The following is a 14,242-nucleotide window of genomic DNA, read 5'->3' as shown; positions in this document are numbered from 1 at the left end:
ATGCCAAAACCCTTCCTAATATGTGGGAACTTCAATGCCCATCACATACACTATGTGATCAAAAATATCCGGACAACTGTCTGAAAATGACTTACAAGTGGGTGGCGCCCTCCATAGGTAATTCTGGAATTCAGTATGTTGTTGGCCCACCCTTAGCCTTGATGACAGCTTCCACTCTCACAGCCATACATTCAATCAGGTGCTGGAAGGTTTCTTGGGGAATGGCAGCCCATGCCTCACAGAGTGCTGCACTGGAGAGAGGTATCGATGTTGGTCGGTGAGGCCTGCCACGAAGTCAGCATTCCAAAACATCCCAAAGGTGTTCTGTAGGATTCAAGTCAGGGCTCTATGCAGGCCAGTCCATTACAGGGATGATGTTGTTGTGCAACCACACTGCCACAGGCCGTGCATTATGAACAGGTGCTTGATCGTGTTGAAAGATGCAATCACCATCCCTGAATTGCTCTTCAACAGTGGGAAGCAAGAAGGTGCTTAAAACATCATTGTAGGCTTGTGCCGTAACAGTGCAACACAGAACAACGAGGGGTGCAAGCCCCCTCCATGTAAAACACCACCACACCATAACACCAATGCCTCCGAATTTTACTGTTGGCACTACACATGCTGACAGATGACGTTCATCGGGCACTTGCCATACCCAAACTTTGCCATCAGGTCGCCACACTGTGTACTGTGATTCATCACTGCACACAACGTTTTTCCACTGTTCAGTAGTCCCCGTTTACGCTCTTTACACCAAGCGAGGGCATATGAGCAGCCGCTCAACCATGAAATCCAAGTTTACTCACTTCCCACCTAACTGTCATAGTACTTGCAGTGGATCCTGATGGAGAATTCCTGTGTGATGCTCTGGATAGCTGTCTGCCTATTACACATTATGAACCTCTTCGACTGTCGGCAGTCTCTGTCAGTCAACAGATGAGGTCGCCTGTAGGCTTTTGAGCTGTATGTGTCGCTTCACACTTCCACTACGCTATCAGATTTGAAACAGTGGACCTAGGGATGTTTAGGAGTGTGGAAATCTCATGTACAGATGTAGGACACAAGTGACACCCAATTACCTGACCACATTCGAAGTCTGTGAGTTCCGCAGAGTGACCCATTCTGCTCTCTCATGATGTCTTATGATTACTGAGATCACTGATATGGAGTACCTGGTAGTAGGTGACAGCAAAATGCACCTAATACGAAAAACACATGTTTTTGGAGGTGTCTGGATACTTTTGATCACATTGTGTAGCATGGGGGTGTCACATGAATGATAAGGCAGGAAATACATAATGCCTTGCAATGATGATTATAACATGATCATATACAATGATGGATCTGTAACATTAAACCAAGAACCATGGTTGAGTGGGTATAACATAAGCTTCTCCCTGTATGAACCATGCCACACAGCATGGTCAGTTCTGCAGGATACCATGGGATCAGATCATTTCTCTGTAACTATAAATACACAGTGTGAGAAAGTAACTGAGCACATATTGCCAACAAATTGACTTGGAACATGAACAAAGCGGATTGGTATAAATATCACCAAATTCTTGAATTAGTAGTAAAATCAATAGAAAAAAAACAACCTGCACACAGGACCTATAGGCAGCTGCAGAACAGCATATACTTTGCAGTGTTATGTGAATATGTTAAACAGCCTAATGCGATCAGGTTTTTGTTCAACAAACAGCAGCTAGAACCAAGAAAATACTGAAATCCATTAAGAAGAACAGTTGGATAAAGTATTGTTGTAGTTTGACCAAGAATACTAAATCATCAGAGATATAGCAGAAGATCACCAGATTTAGGTATATTACCCCTACAGTCAATAACATACAGTAATATGAGTGGATAGAAGAATTCTGTGACCTTATTGCCCCACCAAGTGTTCGTAATATGCTGATCAGGATACAAATGGAAACTGCAGCAACTCAAAATGTGCCAACTACACAATTCTGTATTGATGAGTTGACATCAGTCATCAGAGAGCCCTAACACTACCCCAGGAATGGATCACATCACAATATTCCATGACACAAAACATGCCTGACAGTACTGTAGAATTACTTCTTCAAATCTATAATAGAATTTGGATGCATCAAGAATTGGTTCCAGAATGGAAGTAATACATCATCGTCCCTATACATAAACAAAGTAAAAGCTGCTTCCTACAGACAGATTGTATTATTGTATATTGCTCAAATATTGGAAAAACTAATAAAAAGGCGACTGGAATGGTGGATAGAATCTTCATCCTTACTAGCTGGATCACAATCAGGTTCCAGTAAAGGTAGAAGCTGCACAGACAACATTCCAATATTTGTCACCTCCCTGTTAGTTGGCTTTGGTGAGAGCAAATATACAGCAGCACTATTTTTAGTGCAAAACATATGACAAGTATATTATTAGATAAGTTACCACTTTTAGGAACTCCCCGTCAGTTTGTAGAAAGTATGTCATCATTAATAAGTGAATGAACTGTATATGTTAGAAAGGATAATGAATTCAAGGGCCTGTTCTTGGCGGACAATGGCTACCACAAGGATCGGTATTCAGGCCACTACTATATGCAACATATACCTATCTACTTCTACACAGATACTCTGCAAATCACATTTAAGTGCCTTGCATAGGATTCATCAAACCACCTTCACAGTTTTCTGTTATTCCAACCTCGTATACCATGCGGAAAGAATGAACACCTATATCTTTCCGTACAAGCTCTGATTTCCCTTATTTTATCATTGTGATCGTTCCTTTGTAGGTCAGTGTCAACAAAATATTTTTGCATTCGGAGGAGAAAGTTGGTGATTGGAATTTCGTGAGAAGATTCCGTCGCAATGAAAAACATCTTTCTTTTAATGATTTCCAGCCCAATTCCTGTATCATTTCTGTGACACTCTCTCCCATATTTCACGATAATACAAAACGTGATGCCTTTCTTTGAACTTGGTGGATGTACTCCGTCAGTCCTATCTGGTAAGGATCCCACACCGTGCAGCAGTATTCTAAAAAAGGATGGACAAGCATAGTGTAGGCAGTCTCCTTAGTAGGTCTGTTACATTTTCTAAGTGTCCTGCCAATAAAATGCAGTCTTTGGTTAGCCTTCCCAACAACATTTTCTGTGTGTTCCTTCCATTTTAATGGATATGGAAAGGGCAATAACTCAACCTGCTTGAATTATACAGTTTGCAGATGACATATGTGTATTTACTTGCGATGTTGTATTACAGGAGGCAATGAACGACTTTCCATCATCGACAAAGAACCTGAGTTGGTGGCTTTATGGAAATGGCCTGATGATGGTACCTGAGAAATCTTCAGTAGTCATATTCACCAGTAATGGTTATATGCCAAGAAACTGTTTAACACACATAGACGATAAAGTAATACAAGTTAAAGCATTTATTCAGTTCATAGGAAAGATACTGGACAGCAAGCTTACTTGCACGACACATTAAAACCTTAACAGAAACCCGTGAGCAAATGCTTAATATTAGTCTATCATTTACAACATGGTGGGGAGCACATCCTTTAGTACTGCTGCTCCTATATTGCTCCCTCATTAGATGTTGATTGGATTATGGATGTATCTACTATAAGTACATGACATGCAAAGTGTTAGAGAAACTGGATAGATTGCAGTACCAATGTGTATGCACATGGTTAGGAGCAATAAAATCCGCACCAAGAAATGCACTCCTGGTGAGAGTGCAAGAGATGCCACTCCATGTAAGCAGGAAGATGATCATGGAACGATACATAGCATAGAAATTATCATGCTCACAGCATCTGATCCATCAGATTTTACGACTGCATCATCTTCCTCCAGGAATTGGGGTAGAAGACCTTTTGATTTCATTGTGGCATATAATTATTTGGCAGACTAGTCAAAAGCTATTGCCACAAGTACACAGTGCCCTCCTTACCAGTAAGATTATTTTGTAATCAGGGTTCACATCTCAATCCAAATGATCAAGGCAAAGTCTGACTTCTTGCAGACAATTACAGCATTCCAAAGACAAATGGGAGGAAACAAGACAATGGGTAACCACATATACACAAATCAAAGACAGCAGGAGAGAACATCACAAGATATGTGATATTTAGTCCACATCTGCAGAGAGCCCAAACATTTAAATTACTACTAATTACTTCTAGCTATCTGGCTGAAACAATCACAGTGTTAAAGGCGATACAGCAGTCTGTGAATGAGAAATACACTTCCTATGTAATATTATCAGACTCGAAAAGTGTATTTCAAGCAATATCAAATACAAAAATCTCTAAAACTACCAATGAGTACCTACTACAAGTTTGTTATTGGTATTGTGAATGTCTCAGAAGGCAGAAACGAATTGCCTTTAAGTGTGTGAAAGACCACTGTGGAATCCCAGGCAATGAAAAAGCAGATAAATTAGCGAAGCAGGGTATGAGCAATGGGACAGCACTCGACATACAGCTTCCCTATATGGAATATGGACAAGGGCATTCCAATCTTGGCAGGAAGAATGGACGCAGGGCTTATCTACATCTCTTCCATACACCGCAAGCCACCTGACGGTGTGTGGAAGAGGGTACTTTGAGTATCTCTATCGGTTCTCCCTTCTATTCCAGTCTTGTATTGTTTGTGGAAAGAAAGATTGTCGGTATGCCTCTGTGTGGGCTCTAATCTCCCTGATTTTATCCTCATGGTCTCTTCGCAAGATATACGTTTCATATTGCTTGACTCCTCGAAGATGGTATGTTCTCGAAACTTCAACAAGAGCCCGTACGGAGCTACTGAGTGTCTCTGCTGCAGAGTCTTCCACTGGAGTTTACCTATCATCTCCGTAACGCTTTCACGATTACTAAATGATCCTGTAATGAAGCCCGCTGCTCTCCGTTGGATCTTTTCTTCACCTACCTGGTACGGATCCCACACTGGTGAGCAATATTCACGCAGTGTGCGAACAAGTGTACTGTAACCTACTTCCTTTGTTTTCGGATTGTATTTCCTTAAGATTCTTCCAATGAATCTGTCTGGCATCTGCTTTACCGACGATCAACTTTATACGATCATTCCATTTTAAATCACTCCTAATGTGTACTCCCGGATAATTTATGTAATTAACTGCTTCGAGTTGCTGACCTGCTATATTGTAGCTAAATGATAAGGGATCTTTCTTTCTATGTATTCGCAGCACATTACACTTGTCAACATAGAGCTTCAATTGCCATTCCCTGCACCATGCGTCAATTCGTTGCAGATCTTCCTGCATTTCAGTACAATTTTCCATTTTTACCTCTCGATATACTGCAGCATCATCCACAAAAAGCCTCAGTGAACTTCCGATGTTATCCACAAGGTCATTTATATGTATTGTGGATAGCAACGGTCCTACGACACTCCCCTGCGGCACACCTGAAATCACTCTTACTTCGGAAGACTTCTCTCCATTGAGAATGACAAGCTGCTTATGATACAAAGGAGGCGACTATGCACAAATACAACCACGGATTCTGAAAAGACCTTGGTTTGAATACATTTGTGGACCCCAACAATCAACAGCCACATTAAGTAGAATAAGGCTTAATCATGGGACATTTCCGGGCCATTTATACTGACTGCATATAAACCAAACACCAGCCTGTGACTGTGACAGTACTACATAGGGAGACACAAAGCGTATATTATTTTAATGCAGAAAATATAGTGAGGCGAGTAACAAATTTTCAGCACTTGCTATCAAAAATAAAATTCCACAACTACATCTACATTTATACTCCGCAAGCCACCCAACGCTGTGTGGCGGAGGGCACTTTACGTGCCACTGTCATTACCTCCCTTTCCTGTTCCAGTCGCGTATGGTTCGCGGGAAGAACGACTGTCTGAAAGCCTCCGTGCACACTCGAATCTCTCAAATTTTACATTCGTGATCTCCTCGGGAGGTATAAGTAGGGGGAAGCAATATATTCGATACCTCATCCAGAAACACACCCTCTCGAAACCTGGCGAGCAAGCTACACCGCGATGCAGAGCGCCTCTCTTGCAGAGTCTGCCACTTGAGTTTGTTAAACATCTCCGTAACGCTATCACGGTTACCAAATAACTCTGTGACGAAACACGCCGCTCTTCTTTGGATCTGCTCTATCTCCTCCGTCAACCCGATCTGGTACGGATCCCACACTGATGAGCAATACTCAAGTATAGGTCGAACGAGTGTTTTGTAAGCCACCTCCTTTGTTGATGGACTACATTTTCTAAGGACTCTCCCAATGAATCTCAACCTGGTACCCACCTTACCAACAATTAATTTTATATGATCATTGCACTTCAAATCGTTCTGCACGCATACTCCCAGATATTTTACAGAAGTAACTGCTACCAGTGTTTGTTCCGCTATCATATAATCATACAATAAAGGATCTTTCTTTCTATGTATTCGCAATACATTACATTTGTCTATGTTAAGGGTCAGTTGCCACTCCCTGCACCAAGTGCCTATCCGCTGCAGATCTTCCTGCATTTTGCTACAATTTTCTAATGCTGCATCATCCGCGAAAAGCCGCATGGAACTTCCGACACTATCTACTAGGTCATTTATATACAGGGTGATTAAAAAAGAATACCACAACTTTAGGAATTTAAAACTCTGTAACGACAAAAGGCAGAGCTAAGCACTATCTGTCGGCAAATTAAGGGAGCTATAAAGTTTCATTTAGTTGTACATTTGTTTGCTTGAGGCGCTGTTGACTAGGCGTCAGCGTCAGTTGATGCTAAGATGGCGACCGCTCAACAGAAAGCTTTTTGTGTTATTGAGTACGGCAGAAGTGAATCGACGACAGTTGTTCAGCGTGCATTTCGAACGAAGTATGGTGTTAAACCTCCTGATAGGTGGTGTATTAAACATTGGTATAAACAGTTTACAGAGAATGGGTGTTTGTGCAAAAGGAAAAGTTCTGGACGGCCGAGAAAGAGTGATGAAAATGTAGCACGCATCCAGCAAGCATTTGTTCGCAGCCCAGGAAAATCGACTCGCAGAGCTAGCAGAGAGCTGCAAATTCCACAATCAACTGTATGGAGAGTCCTACGAAAAAGGTTAGTTATGAAACCTGAACGTCAACTACCCGAGGCGATGGATCGGCCGCCAGGCAGCCCGTGACAGAGCACTTCATCACTGGCCTCCAAGAAGCCCTGATCTTACCCCCTGCGATTTTTTCTTATGGGGGTATGTTAAGGATATGGTGTTTTGGCCATCTCTCCCAGCCACCATTGATGATTTGAAACGAGAAATAACAGCAGCTATCCAAACTGTTACGCCTGATATGCTACAGAGAGTGTGGAACGAGTTGGAGTATCGGGTTGATATTGCTCGTGTGTCTGGAGAGGCCCTTTTTAAAAACATCTCTGAACTTGTTTTTGAGTGAAAAAAAAAAACCTTTTTAAATACTCTTTGTAATGATGTATAACAGAAGGTTATATTATGTTTCTTTCATTAAATACACATTTTTAAAGTTGTGGTATTCTTTTTGAATCACCCTGTATATTGTGAAAAGCAATGGTCCCATAACACTCCCCTGTGGCATGCCAGAGGTTACTTTAACGTCTGTAGACGTCTCTCCATTGAGAACAACATGCTGTGTTCTGTTTGCTAAAAACTCTTCAATCCAGCCACACAGCTGGTCTGATATTCCACAGGCTCTTACTTTGTTTATCAGGCAACAGTGCGGAACTGTATCGAACGCCTTCTGGAAGTCAAGAAAAATATCATCTACCTGGGAGCCTGTATCTAATATTTTCTGGGTCTCATGAACAAATAAAGCAAATTGGGTCTCACACCATCGCTGTTTCCGGAATCCATGTTGATTCCTACATAGTAGATTCTGGATTTCCAAAAATGACATGATACTCGAGCAAAAAAAATGTCGGTGAAGTTCTTGCTATCAGAAGCCAACATTAAAACCTACAAGAAGATAATTGAATTTATATGTAATGAAAAGAAAGATATTAAGTTCAGTAGTAAACTATAAGTAACAGGAAAACAAGCTGCACTAAATGAAGCAGATACTGAGTGAACATAAATATTATTACACAGCAATGAATGAATGGTGTCCAGCCGAAGCCAAGGAATGAAACAACAAACATCTTTGACATGACCTTTGTGGAAACTTACTGGTACTCTTGCAGTTTCTCATCTGGTTTTGATGCTTTTCCATTATTAATGGAATTGATGGTAGGTGCTTTTTTTTATTCTGTGACAGTTCTCATTACCCGCCATTTACACGTTTTTAAGATGACTGTCAGGAGAGACCATGTTACACGAGGTTAATGGAGATGTCTGATCCCACCCATCTGCTTTGATCCGTGACGTCATTACAACGCAGAGTTTAGCTTATGAATTGGTTGTGCTTGTAAAAATCATCTTGTTGTGTTACAGCATGGAGTTCAGTTTGTGAGTTGAGTTTGATAGTGTCCTCTGGTGGTGCGTGTGGGTGTAATCCGAGTGTTATGTTGTGTATTGGGTTCATTTGAGCTTTGGTGGTGGCAGTGCACAGCTTTTCTGACAAGGGAACCTCCCCATCGCACCCCCCTCAGATTTAGTTATAAGTTGGCACAGTGGATAGGCCTTGAAAAACTGAACACAGATCAATTGAGAAAACAGGAAGAAGTTGTGTGGAACCGTGAAAAAATAAGCAAAATATACAAACTGAGTAGTTCATGCGTAGATAAGCAACGTCAAGGACACCGGGACCCCAGGAGCGCCATGGTCTCGTGGTAACGTGAGCAGCTGCGGAACGAAAGGTCCTTGGTTCAAATCTTCCATCGAGTGAAAACTTTAATTTTTTATTTTCAGTTTATGTGACAAACTCTTATGTTTTCATAACTTTTTTGGGAGTGATTATCACATCCACAAGAAAACCTAAATCGGGCAAGGTAGAAGAATCTTTTTACCCATTCGCCAAGTGTATAAGTTAGGTGGGTCGACAACATATTCCTGTCATGTGACGCACATGCCGTCACCAGTGTTGTATAGAATATATCAGATGTGTTTTCCTGTGGAGGAATCGGTTGATGTATGACCTTGCGATAAAATGTTTTCGGTTCCGATTGGAGAGGCACGTCCTTTCGTCTACTAATCGCACGGTTTTGCGATGCGGTTGCAAAACACAGACACTAAACTTATTACAGTGAACAGAGATGTCAATGAACGAGCGGACAGATAATAACTATGCTAAAATAAAGAAACTAAAATTTTCACTCGTGGGAAGATTTGAACCAAGGATCTCTCCTTCTGCAGCTGCTCACGCTTCCACGGGACCACGGCACTTCTGAGCTCACGTTTCCCTTGATGTTGCCTATGTAGCCCATGGACTACTCAGTTTGTATATTTTGCTTATTTTTTCACAGTTCCACACAACTTCTTCCTGTTTTCTCAATTGATCTGTGTTCAGTTTATCAAGGCCTATCCACTGTGCCAACTTATAACTAAATCTGAGGGGGGTGCGATGGGGAGGTTCCCTTGTGAGTGCCTTTGACAGAAGAATTGAAATTGATTTCAGTGAGTCATGAATCTTTTTTTTTTTTTTTTTTGTTTTTTTTTTTTTTGTTTTGTTTATGTGACTGTGTTATTGGTTTGCTGTTTGTCATGCAGTAAGGCATTTAACTTATTGTGTGGCTTATTTTGACAGGTATGAATATGACTATAAAATACAATAGCTAAAGGTTGCATGCATAGATGGGCGAGGACATGATATATCTCATCGAGTTTCTCCAGATGTTCGGACTCTTGGCAGAAATTGTGAAATGTAGTGTGTGCAAGGAAAACATGAGGTAGGCGAGAGTTTTGGCATCTCAGACCAGGGACTGTTATATGTGGTGGTGCCGAAAGGATAACCTTTGCCACTCCTTAACACCTGGTTCAAGAAATCTAGGTTGGCCATGAGAGAGATTCTTTTGACGATTTATTATTTTCATTATTGGTCCTCTATTAGTTTTTGCACCCGTGAGTCTGGAGTGAGTGAAAGGAGAGCTTCTGTAAAGTTTGGAAGGTAGGAGACGAGGTAGTGGCACAAGTAAAGCTGTGAGGACGGGGCGTGAGTCGTGCTTGGGTAGCTCAGTTGGTAGAGCACTTGCCCGCGAAAGGCAAAGGTCCCGAGTTCGAGTCTCAGTCCGGCACACAGTTTTAATCTGCCTAGAAGTTTCATATCAGCACACACTCCGCTGCAAAGTGAAAATCTCAATCTGGAGTTAGTAAGATGTACAAGTCAAGTCTGGTTAGTTGAGGGAGGTTTAGTATGTGGGAGTGGGCAGCGGGAGGGGGGCAGGTTGTGGGTAATAGTTATGGATTTTGGTGGGCTGGAAGGGGAGGGTTTGTTTTATGATTATGTTGCAGAGGATCTGTTTTGTTGCAGTTGTCTTTAAGTTGTAATGTGTGACTGAGTTTCATATATGTTGTGGTTTTTATATGTTGGCGAATTTTTTTTTGGGAGGAGGGAGGGGTGTTGTTAGGTTGTGAGTGGTTTGGAAGTTTTTCTTTTGGTTGTGTTTCCTTTGCTTGTGTGTGTGTGTGTGTGTGTGTATATGGGGGGGGGGGGGGGGGGGGGGTTGGCTAACCTAGCCCCAGAATTTGTTCATGATAAGTAGTCATTTATTTGGGTCTACTGTTTGCGAGATGTGAAGTTTTGTTGGGTTTTTGAAGCGTTGCCGGTTTGGTTTTATTTATCGCAGGTGTATGTATTTGTTCTTTGATACTGTCAGCTGTGGCTGATCTGTGTAGGTTAAGTGAAGTGCCAGATTCCAATTTTTCTCGTTGTAGATGTGTTAAGGTATCATCAGATGTAATCAGGGGAAATGTTCTATTCCAATGTGTGTCGTCACAGCTGCATGTAGTTTGGTATTGTCGGTTGTAGTTGAGCTATATAGGTCAAGGGAAGTGTCCAATTCCACCCGACGAAAGGGTGTTGTGGTTTGTGACGTCATTACGGAGCAGAGTTAAAGAGTCGGTTGTGTGTTTTGAGATGTCGTTTTGTTTGTGTGTGTTTATAGATGTCATTTTGTTTGGGACTATTTTTGTAATGTTTTGTGTATTGAATGTGTTTTAATTTACGTAGAAATGTTGGACTTTTGAATTTTTGAGGTGTTTTGGTTTTGTTTTTCGTACTTGTAGGTGTTAGTTTTTCCGTATCAATAGGTGTCCGATTCCTGAGGATTTTATTTTTTAATACTTTTTTTTTATTTTTCGTCAATTTGTGTGTTTTGGGATCGTGGTGTGTCCTTTTTTACTGTTACATTTAGCTTGTACCCTCCCGAAATCCCCCAATTTCCCGTGGCTGCCTCGTTAGTTTGATTGTATTTTTGGAGGGAGATGTTATTGTAGCATTTATACGTATTTTCGTGTTTGTTGCCATGTAGTGACATCATAGGCGCCATATTGGAGACGTTTGGAATAGCCATTTCCGCCACACTGATAACGGCACGGGTCAAAGCAAACTGGTGGTATCGGACACTTTCGTAATACCCCTTATCATCGTCCTAATCACTGAGTATTTGGGGCCGATTACTCAGATGCTCTACAATTTGTATCCTGTCCAAGGACACTACATACAATGTTTCCCGCATCATCACGCTATAAATTTTCCGAAAAACCACAAATTTGAACAAAAAAAAAAATTCAACTACGTAAAGTTAACTGTGAGAATACAGCACAATAGGATGCGATTACTATAAACGCTATGTAGCTCGGCAATTCGAATAGAAATTGTGTAAATTTTTTCCCGAGATATTTGTTCCGGTTTGTAGCATGTGGTGAAAGTGAACTTACGGTGGCACAGTGTTTTTTCGCGTTGCTTCACCTTTCCAACAAAGCTTCTCTTATGTGAATGATTACGTGGAGGGCTGTTTACATTAACAGGACTCTTTCAATCTGTCCTAACACATATGGTCCCTGTTTATTCTTACGATAATAAAGCTAAAGTAAATTAATGTTCAGTGGTTTTCGTGTTATACAGTACAGCGAAAGAAAAGATGAATATTCACTTGTTTTGCATGTAGCCTACTATCACGAATGTACTGGCAACACACACGACTCTAAAAAAATGTTACGATCTTACTATATTTACTTACTTCAGAATGTCCTACACCGTAACGCATTTTAGATGTTTGTGAACAATCAAGACAATGATTCCAGCTGAACATAATAGAACGTATATACAACGAATTGGAATATAAAATAAAAGCAGTAACATACAGAAGTACTCTGTTAAAATTGCGTTTAAAACAGGAAATTTTAAGTTCCGTCTCCAGCAACACATAAAAACTAAATGCATAACGCGTGATAACTGTGAAAAGCGTGATATAGGACAAACGGGAAGAAACTTCTTGAGACGTCACACAGGACAATCATGCAATTACACAGAAGAATCGTACACAAGTAAAAAAGACTTCGTTGGGTTTTCATTTAAAAACATAACACTTCAGACACTGAGAAATCTAATGCTTTTCCACACAACCTACATAGTCTCTGGACGCAGTGGAAGAGCAAGAAATACATTATACAGCTAGCAGAAAACATCAAAATAGAAAAGTAAGCAAATCACACCTGTTGCTGGGCCTCAAAGTGTCAACTGCGAACTGAATATGTTGTAAACAAACAAAGCGTCGAACAGCTAGCCAGTCACACATCTAAATGTTGCCGCCCCCAAGTGTCAACTGTGAACTGAATATGATGTAAACAAAGCAAACGTCGAACAGCTAGCCAGAGCTGCCAACCCTGTCACGCGTATTTCGGCTAACGAACATTAAAAATATGCTACATAGAAATCGAGATAATACGGAAAACTTACATTGAAGTTAGATAGAGGACATATTCTATTTTCAGCATTTGTATTTATCATCAATCCTGTGAATCACATACTGTACAAAAAGTACGCATGGTGTAGCAAAATAAAGAAATACGCAGTGTCAGAACACTGTTTTCCATACAAAAAATTTACGCGGATAGAATGGAAAGAGAAAAATAGCTAATTGATGAATGTCGTAAAACACAGAGTATACAAACAAATCAATATGAGCAACTAAGAAGTATGTAGGTAATGGATTGTCGCTCTAAAATTTGTATAAGTTAGATCATTGATGAAGTACAGTAACACACATAGTATACAAACAATGAATATGAGCAACTAAGAAATATGTAGGCAAATGGACTGCTGCTCAAGGCTTTATATAAATATTCATTGAAATACAGAAATAATGAAAATGACCACTGGAAATACTAACGGAAGAAGAATTATACTTAAAAATACGCAAGACATGAAATTAACCGTTAAGAATGCACAAACAATAAAATTTGTTACTAATAAAAGGTGTACATATATAAATAGTATTAAAATTTTTTGAGAAGTGTAACTGAAACATACTGTAAAATTATAGGTTACTATTTTGCCTACAAATGTTCTACATTCAGTTACATTATTTTCCAAAGAAAGCAGAAGTTTCATGTTCGCCAACTCAGCTTACATTTAGTTGTTAATATTTATTCAATACTTTTTTAATTTCTCATTCCTGTGGATTCTTGCACTGAATGGAAGCAATGCTTTGTTAGAAATGCCTTTGCTAGTTTTTAAATACTGGATCTGGAGCAAGTTTTATATGATCTGGAATCTGATTGTGCAATATGACACTAAGGTGAATTATACTTGTTTGGCATTATGATGTCCTCTGGTGTTATGTGTGTGTATATCCTTGTTTTGGATTAGTTTACTGTTCTTACGAGATATTTCCTGGTGAATAGGACCATTTCTTAGAAGTACAGGCATGGAATGTTTAGAACATGAAGTTTTATAAAGTGACATTTACAGGACTCCATCTTCCTGCCACCACAAATTATCCTAATTGATCTTTTCTGTAGTTTGATTGATTGATTTCTTTATTAATCCATATAACAATTTACATTGTGTGGATTTCGTCAGCAAAATCATATACAATACAATATACCTACAATTATACACATAAAATTAGTATTTACACACATTTTTGAGGTATCTTAAATTAGTTTTATATCCTTGTGTAATTTGTAATTTTCTTTAAGTACTGTACAATTTTTGATTACATATCATAATTATTTCCTCATGTATTACAATGCAGGCTACTTTAATTACACTACATGTTTTAATTCAGATAGTCCGTTACTGCGTAATAACTTTTATTTAATAAAAAAAATTTTATTTTTGTTTTGAACTCTCC

General features: G+C 39.9%; 1 protein-coding gene across 1 annotated transcript in view; it reads right to left on the bottom strand.

The window, feature by feature from the left end:
* The window catches only part of LOC126427905 (F-box/LRR-repeat protein 7-like), a 144,748-nt gene extending 132,015 nt beyond the window's left edge, over positions 1 to 12,733 (bottom strand). Inside the window, exon 1 of the mRNA XM_050089793.1 lies at positions 12,600 to 12,733. Within this exon, the coding sequence (XP_049945750.1) occupies positions 12,600 to 12,682 (83 nt within the window). The 5' untranslated portion in view covers positions 12,683 to 12,733. The remainder of the gene's footprint in view (positions 1 to 12,599) is intronic.
* Positions 12,734 to 14,242: the final 1,509 nt, after the last annotated feature.

This window comes from Schistocerca serialis, chromosome 12 (assembly GCF_023864345.2).
Source record: "Schistocerca serialis cubense isolate TAMUIC-IGC-003099 chromosome 12, iqSchSeri2.2, whole genome shotgun sequence".
Taxonomy (NCBI): domain Eukaryota; kingdom Metazoa; phylum Arthropoda; class Insecta; order Orthoptera; family Acrididae; genus Schistocerca; species Schistocerca serialis.
The sequence above is the reverse complement of the archived record's forward strand: the minus strand, read 5'-3'. Positions and strand labels throughout refer to the sequence as shown.